Source organism: Miscanthus floridulus, chromosome 7, assembly GCF_019320115.1.
Source record: "Miscanthus floridulus cultivar M001 chromosome 7, ASM1932011v1, whole genome shotgun sequence".
NCBI classification, from domain to species: domain Eukaryota; kingdom Viridiplantae; phylum Streptophyta; class Magnoliopsida; order Poales; family Poaceae; genus Miscanthus; species Miscanthus floridulus.
The window spans coordinates 57270242-57279194 of NC_089586.1; the positions used below are offsets into that span (position 1 = coordinate 57270242).

At 36.3% G+C, this 8953-nt stretch overlaps 1 protein-coding gene across 3 annotated transcripts; it reads left to right on the forward strand.

Annotated features, from left to right (window-relative positions):
* The first annotated feature begins 3533 nt into the window (after window positions 1-3533).
* Window positions 3534-8038, forward strand: LOC136463289 (uncharacterized). Of its 3 annotated transcripts, XM_066462298.1 has the most exons (11): window positions 3534-3804; window positions 3881-4048; window positions 5010-5168; window positions 5258-5332; window positions 5428-5590; window positions 6145-6252; window positions 6348-6464; window positions 6564-6759; window positions 6975-7424; window positions 7543-7796; window positions 7875-8038. In XM_066462298.1, the coding sequence occupies exons 5-9, from the start codon at window positions 5563-5565 to the stop codon at window positions 7171-7173; spliced, it is 648 nt and encodes a 215-aa protein (XP_066318395.1). In that variant the 5' UTR covers window positions 3534-3804; window positions 3881-4048; window positions 5010-5168; window positions 5258-5332; window positions 5428-5562; the 3' UTR covers window positions 7174-7424; window positions 7543-7796; window positions 7875-8038. The 3 variants fall into 3 exon arrangements, 2 of the variants coding, with proteins under 2 accessions (XP_066318395.1, XP_066318396.1); XR_010760967.1 differs by having other exon boundaries at window positions 6640-7424; XM_066462299.1 differs by lacking the exons at window positions 3534-3804; window positions 3881-4048 and adding an exon at window positions 4362-4917.
* The last annotated feature ends 915 nt before the right edge of the window (window positions 8039-8953 follow it).

Here is an 8953-nt window from a genome sequence, read left to right on the forward strand (position 1 = left end):
ATTTAAAGTCTGCTATCCTAAGATTCTATTTTGGATCATATTTCTTCTGTAGACAACTTAAAGAGTTCAGCGAGAGAGCGAACAAGACAGAAAACATCAAAAGGAACTGAAGGATATGCATGAGAACCAGGTGAAGTACACACAGACAGAAATTAGATGAAACAAGGAATCCTGAAAATGATATGTTCAATCCTAATCACACTTGTGGCAAAAATAACAGATAAATTGTCAAAGGATAAAGCTGAAAATAGCAGGAAGGAAGGATTACATCCTGAAATTATCGACCTAACAGGTAAAACAACGTATTATTTTTAATTTTTGGATTTTAATGTACATGAAAAATTATAAAAAAACTGATGGTTCTATTGACCACATCATTTGTGCAGGGCATGATGATTTTGATGAACAAGAGGGAGGAAAGGACAATGCAAGTTCCAACAGGTAGTATATTCTGAGGAAACATATACTTAAAAATTTGATTTCCTAGTGATGTATTAGAAAAGTACATAACTACCTGCTGGATTAAATTTAATCTTAAGGAACAAAAAAGGACTAAGAAAAATATTAATGTTCATATAGGACCAGTTATAGTGTATAGAAGATCAATAATAGGGCAATTCGAACAAGATGATTGCCCTTTAGTATATGTAATACTGATTCTGAAATTGTAAAACTATTAAAACATTACACTTAGAAACAATGTGGGTGTGCAAACAGAATAAATTTAAATGTTGGAGGCCTGAACCAGTGCCGTGGGACAAAGAGAGCTACAAACAGGATCCCAAAAGGTGGCAACTATCTGAAAATAAAAATAGCATGATTACTTGTGCAGGAAATGTAATAAGATTGAATCTTCTTGCAGCTATAGCCAAAAGATTGTTCACGGGTGCGGGTGGGAGCGGAAAAAGTCAGGGAGCGGAAGGTCATCCAGAAGTAAGAAATGATTATTTCAAAATGTCCAGCAAGGCGCATGAGAAAGGTATAACTAATTTCATAGTTTGGCCTAAAACCTGACTGAAATAAGATTAAACTGAAAGAAAACTGTTAGCTTCGTTAACATAAAAATAATATATAGGTGTTGAGGTGGATACAAGGATTCATAGTGAGGGACAACCGAAGAGACAAGGAAGAACAAAGCACGCTACGAAAAGGAAAGGGATAGGTAAAAAAACATAGCAATATGTCAATTACATAACTGTATATCAAAATAACTTTGCATACAACGTGCAGCTAAGAAGCAGAATGTCACATACAGCGAACATGATAGTACATCAACTGATGGTGGAGAGCTCGAATCAAGTACCTAGCAAACATGGCAACTAGGAGACTGATAAGGAATATGTAACTACTACTGTGCAAGATCAACTCATGAAACCAGAGTGTTCTGCATAATTTGTATTGTAATAATTTGATTCCAAAACAAACTATGATGAATCACTATCTCATTTACAAATTGATTAGCCAGGGGTACCAGATCAAAGGTTTTAGTAGAAAGATTGCGGTAACAATTATAAGTTATATAAACGAAATAGACGAGACTGAATAGTGAAAATAAATTGAAGATAGGAATTTAGTTTGTCAGAAAAGCAAATAGAAGAACACCATACGTATAGCAAGTATTGCCAAATGAGAATACAATAAAAAGCACTCTGAATACATTGTAAATGTAGCTAAGATTTGGTACCAGTGGTAGACTTCATAGGGGTGAATTCTACAGTACTAGCACACCTACTACAGTAGGAATGAAGGTAGTGACATGTCTCCCATCCATCCATTCCTACAAAGTACATGGCCATCATGAAGTGGGTGAGGGTTAGGGACATGCATAGCCTGTACAAATGAGATTGAAAATGGAACACTGCATTTGGTACCGTGCGTCCAAATTTTGAATTTTAGGTTTGGGAGGGAAAGTAAGGCAACTACACAAACAACAGCACTATTTCTGAGGACGCAGGTCAACCTTGGAAGGCATTATGTCCAGAACTACTAGCATAAGCTTGGAAAAGCCCTGCTATTTCATACACAAGACGAAACCAAAATGTCTGACTACATCACCTCATCCAAAAACATTGAGTCAACCATCTCATCGGTAGTCGACGACAGAGAACGAGAAGTAGAGGTGATTTCCAGCGCCTGCAACGGAAACTATCGCCAACATTCAGATCACACGACGGGGTACTTGGCTGAAGATGAAGCTGGCTTGTTGTCGAGTGATGAACTCAGCGATGAAACCAATCAAGGCAAGGTTACAAAATCTACAAAAGCTGCGGGAACAAACCAGGTAAGTTTACTTTGATCTGTTACATAACAATGAATCAGAAGAGTAAAGATTCACAGATGCAGACATGATTGAGGAACACATTTATTGCAGGATGAGATGGAATAGAGCATGGATCAGGAAGCAATGAATGATATTCCACCTGCGTAGCATACGACGAACAAGGTGTGCTCCACAGCATTGAATTCAGCTTTGACATCCCAAACAAATCTGTATACATGAAATTTGATGATCCGTTCGAAATAGGTCTATGTGTAGGATGAAGAACAACTCGAGGGACTAGGAGACACTGACGATCTGGCTAAAATAGGGGATGTAAATGAGAGCAACCAACAATAGCTGAATCAGCGAAACAGTGACACCAAGTCAACCAATCAACTCCCAATAGACCAAGAAGATTACACCGAGATGACTTCCAACATGAAGCGACGACGCACATACACATATGGGCGCTCAATGCATGCTTGACTGTAGGAATCCAACTACAGCGACTGTGATTGTAGTTGGAGATTAAAACTTTTGTAATAGTTACCAAGTAGCCCTCAAAAGGAAGTTCTTGCTTACAAGAACAGAAAACTTCCTACATAGGGAAAGATGCATCGGTTTAGTTAGTGCCGCACTTCATCTGTGTCAAAAATGACATGTATGCTTTTGTAAGTTCAGTTTAAGAGCATTGCATTTTGAGCTTTTGGTGAAAAAGAAATTTTTCTTATTTGATACGGTAGAAAATCATAATAAAACAGTGAGAGATTAAAATCAAATATAAAATAGTTAGACATCATACTACAATCCATGGCTATGATGCATATAAACTACAATCCATACAAATCAAACTAATAAAAGAAAGAATACTAAAAATGGTAGTCTGGAATAAATCATAAATCATAAAAGAACATAATTTTCAACAAAAGCAAGCAAAAAATGGCACATGTGTGGCTAAAATTAAAAATGAAGTTAAAAATGAAAGCAAAAAAAAGGATAGGACAAAAATAAAGTAAATAAAATGAGGGAATAAAATAAATACAACTTTCATGACAAACTACTAAGAAACATAAATTAGATAAGCATGGTAATACTATGATTTTAAAAAGAAACTATATGCACAGGTTGAAAAAAATAGCTAACCAAAATGGTTGATACAAAAGATGAAACAAAAAAATAGTGTTGCGGCAACCAAACAATGAAAAAAGGGATAACTGAGACAAACCCCAACTAAAATTTGAGTTAGCAAAAAAAATACAGCCGCAGACAAAAAATTAAATTGAAGCAAAAGAAATAAATGATAGGGAGAAAAGGAATTCTCTACTGTTCAACTAATGGTCCTTTGAACGAAGGCCCAACACCATCACCTAACGTACGAATGAAAAAGGAAGGGGCCGAGCAAAGGACACTCTAGCGGAGTACACCTACCAGCTGCCATACACTGTTCACCTATCTCATCCTCCAAAAACTACAGACCTATCGAAAGGGAGAACACCAGTGGCCAGTGTCCAAGAAGATGATTCAGACAGACGGGGAGAAAAAAGGTTAGCAACCATAAATCCACAAGATTGGTGGCCCCTATCTTGACTGAATACCTAACTATTTCTCTGCTTCATTCAGTTACATTTCCAGCTAGAAAATAAGCAAAGGGCGAGCTATCTAGAAAAAACAAATCCATGGAGCGGAGGAATTCATTAAACTTAGAAGCAGGTGCCGAAATTTTCTCTGGAGGAAGAACACCGAGGAACAGTGCGGGAAGCTTTAGCAAAATGGCAACTAGATCTGGAGGTCAGTTCTCTAATCAATTCTATTGCGTTTAAGAAACAGTAGATTTGGTAAGGTGAATGTTAAAACTAAATAGATGAATTTTGTACTATTTCCATAATACAATAACAGGAACTGGGTACTAGCTTTCAGAAAATGGTTGAAGCAAAATCTATGTCTGATGAAAACTGCCTGTCAGAGGCGAGAAAGTTAGAAACTACTAATTCGGTTCCAGAACAAAGAATAGGCACTGCATTCTCCATATCAAATCTGAATTCTATCTTAACAAGACTGGGATTGGAAAAGCAGGAAATAGTTAAAGCAATGGGGTTTGGAATGTTGCTGAAATTGTTACCACAAACCAAATTCCCAAGACAACTTGCTTTCTGGGTACAGAGGAGAATGGACCATAGGACTGGATAAATTGAATTTAGCAAGGGAAGGAAGCTGATAGTTAATGAGTACGATGTGGAGCTTGTCCTTGGCATTCCTAGGAAAACTAGACCTATAAATTGTAGCTTATAAATCTCTAAAATTGACGTCTCAAGAATAAAAAAAATTATTGATGTTGAAGAATGAAGATGAAATAACATTGGAAAATGTAGAAGATATAGTAACACGTGACTATGGAAGGAAAATGAGCATTAGAGAGAGAGGCATTCAAGGTGGCTTTTGTGTTATGTGCTGATGCTTATTTCTTGGGACCAAGGGGAGGGAAAGCTAGGATCAACCAAGAAATGTACAGGAACCTAGTTAACCCATCAATCATTGGCGAATTTAATTGGTGCACATATGTGCTGCGTTGTTTGATTCAATCATCAAGAAGAATTTAGCAATCAATATCATTTGGAAACAAGACAGTGACATTAGACGGGTGCTTGTTATTCTCTGTGGTAAGATGAAAATAACTTAACATGTGACAATGAAAAGCAACATATCCAAATCGATTGGAAAAGTTCATAATTTATTGCCTATGTCGGTGCAGGTTTTCTACATAGACAACATCGACTTCGGGGACTTGACTCCATCAAAAAAAATGTTGCCCAGATTTCTAGACTTTCCATACCGTCTTCTGAAAACACTAGAGAAAGAGGATAGGCAACATGTGGCTACAACGTTGATGGCAGAATATGGTCGACATGAGGTAAGAAAATATCAAGCTTGAACAACAATTATTTTAAACAATGTTATTGGCTACAATAACCAGCAATAATGTTTTCTCATTTCCAACAGCTCCTTGAAGATGACAAAGTGATTTATAGTCGGAACAAGTTTTTTAGGAACAACAAAAGAACAGAAAACGAAAAGGTATATGAATCACTAAAACCATAGTATTAGACTTTAATTGTTGTAAAAGTTGCAAATTGTATAAACAAGATCACATTTTTGGTAATTTGATGCAGGAGTCAAGAACAAAAGATGATATATGCAGTGCAAGCAAAAGAGAAGAAATGAAATTTATATTGGACAACTGAGCAATAAAAGTTAAGAATATCACTGATGATACACATTCGGCGCTGCTGGAATATTCTAGAATCATGTATGAAGATGGAAATGAACAACAAGGTAACAATGAACTTTGTACAATAAAACAAAACTACTTTTCCTATTACTCATATAGCAGAAAAAAAACTAGGTAGAAATAATGCAAACATAAAAGGATAACGGATTAAATGTTTTTATTATGAATTCATAAGAATGTTCTAAGATGGTTAGACCCTCTGCAAATTCATGATTTAAAGATCAAGGAAACACAAGCACAGCTAATATAGTAATGAAAGGGAAAACAACTAAGCCAAATGAAGGTGACATCCAAAAAAAAGTGGAACAAGGAGACCAGGGTTCTGAGAGCAGTCATATACATGACGGTTTGTATACTAAATGTATACAACTTGGTAGTCAAAACTTATCAGAAGGAGAGACAGAAATAGATTATAGACAGAGAAACATTGAAAGAGACAGTTACTGGGGAAGTTGGTTAGGTGAGCAAAGCATGAAAGGTAAGGGTATAGTCTACAGCAATATGTTATAGACAAAATAAATTCAGATCTTTTAATACATAAATATATATTGGAAAGAATTACAAAGTACAAGTACTGATAATAACTTCACATCTCCAGGTGGAATCTCATTGGGTAGCGAATTGCCATCAGCTGAGAGAACAATAAGCAGTGGATTGAAACGTGGAGTTCTACAAAAATTAGAAGACATGGGATTGTCAACAAATGGTAAACAGTTCTCTCAAATATTTAGCTTAGAAGAAATTATACATGTGATAGAATTATCTATTGACTATTATTTATAAATATATTCATACAAGTAGCAACAGAGAAGGATGAATGCGAACATACCGATGAGACTGTTCCTGAAGAGCTGGACTGCCCAACGCCATTGCTCATAGTAACACCAGCAGTAGAACAAGGAATTATATGCCTTCGAGGTGGAATACTATAACATTTCAAAAGAAATAAAATTTCTGATTAAGGAAGTAGCTTATATTTACCGGTACTAATTCTTGCAAACTGTTACATCTCCTCAGATGATGACCTAGAAAAATTTGATGCTAATAGTATAATTGTCAATGACATGAAAGTGGTAATCCAGTATATAAACAGAAATTCAAGATTCGGAGTGTCTCCATTTGCAATAGGGATGACACACCCAGATGCGCCATTGGAAGCTCAACTGGCGTCACAAATAGCACTATGCCATATGAATGATGAAGACACAGCAAGGTATGGTATGATTATGAAATAATAAAAAATGGTTCACCTTTAGGCCCTTGTTCGGCTTGCTGAATCTTAGCTGAAACTGGCTGAAAATACTGTTCTAGCTAAATTGTTGTGAGAGAAAACACTGTTCTGGCTGAAAAAACAAGCCGAACAAGCCGAATATGGGGTAAGTAGAACGGGACCTAGATGAGTAACTTATTTATTGCTAATACTTGCAGCGTGTGGTACATGCATATGTTCCCAAACAAAATACAAATTGAAGGGGCAGTGATGCAAGGGGTGTTCCAAGGCAAAAACGACTTTGTTCCTAATATTATGGACGCAATGGTTAGGTTGTACCAACAGATGGATAATAAACTTATGAAAGATGGGATGAAAAAAGGTGGAGACTTTTCCTACCGACTGATTTTGCGATAAGAACAACGAAAAATAAAGATGGTATTATGCATCAGATAAAATAATACAGCAATATGGTTTCTGTTCTAAATGTTTTCAGTAAGAATGTAGTATTGTAAATTTCAGTGTAATCCATGATGGACTTACTAGTTAAGGCAGGTGACAAATAATAGGTTTGGAGACTGAAGAAAGCTAGAGGCGAGACGACATTACTGGTTAAGGACATGTTCTTGGTTGAACACATATCATACAACGTCGAAGACTACAGGCTTGTAAGTACACATACTAAAAAAGTCAACAACATGATGATTGAACAGTGTGATATGTGTGGAAAAAATAGGAAAGTTTATTTTTTCATACATATATTAAACAAGTTTAAATAACTGCAAGGTCATGGCACCAATACTTGTAGAGTGGCATTGGTGCCTTTATATATGGGATTTCGAGAGGAAGAAGGTAGTGGTGCTAGATCCAAAAAACATGAAACTAGGAAATTCAGTATTGGAGGATAAGCACAAAGGCTACATTTTGCTACTCAATTCTGGTATGAATGAGTGTCGGAGAAATCTCACAAATAGCAATAACAACAATATTGATAATTGGGACACTGAATACATTGATGTCATCCAGGGAGAAGCAAACAGGTAACACACTACTACTATAGATTAAATAGAAAAAAAGTATTAGACAAATTAATAGTAGTTGTTTTTTTATAATAACAGCACCAACACTGGATTGTATACAATCTTCTATGCAAGATACTTCGATGGGGAAGTCATGACAAGGGTGTTGACTAAGGTGAGACAAATAAATCAGAAAAAAAAACTATGGTCTGAGATAGTTATTGTGAATATGAGTGATAACATTTTCAATATTTTCAAGAGGTCACCCAACTGCAAAGGATGAACCTAATGTACCAGCTACTGAAGATGGATGGCAACATTGGCAATCCGCCGTCATCAATAAGGAATACAATGTACCATTGTGAATAGAATTGGGAAAAGGGACATACAACTTTTGCAGAATGCTTTTGACGAAATTGGTGAACTGATGTTGCATGCTATTAAGACTTTAATGTAAACGATATACTTGTTAGGAAGTGCAAATATGCATGCTTGTGTTATTAATTACACTGCAGTGGTTATGGTTCCGTCCCACAACACCAACAGACCAGAGAAAAAGCAATGTAGTCAACATCAGCTCTCCTTTCAAGCAAAAGGAAAAAAATACAAGATTTGCTCATATCAAAAATATTAGCCTGGTACTGCAATTGTCAGTTGTTAATCAGGTGGTCCAGAGCCACGAATGCATCTTTCACAAGGCATTTATACTCAACCAAAAAATCTGAGTAAAGACAACTTAAGCTACTGCAAAATGACAGCATAGTCACAGGCTGCGATAATCAACACTGACTACTGCTCCGGGTCATATGAACTGCTTCAAGAATTCAGTCGCCACTTAGCCGGACACGGGCCACGAGTGTTTACTCACAGCTTCAGCTCACGGATCTCCTTGTCAATATCCTGGAGTTCATGTAAGCAAATTATAAGACGTTTTGGTTTTTCTAAATACATTGCTTTTACTATGTATCTAGACACAGTGTGTATCTAAGTGCATGAAAAAATATATGCATCTTGAAAAGCCAAAGTGTCTTATAATTTGGGATGGAGGAAGTATGTGCTAACATACAGTGTTTGCATATATCAACCAGAGTAAAAGCGACAAACTCAAGGCCATGCTTATGTTGATGCATGTCAACTTACCTCCATGAATTGCGCGATAAAATCTATGAGCTTGTGCT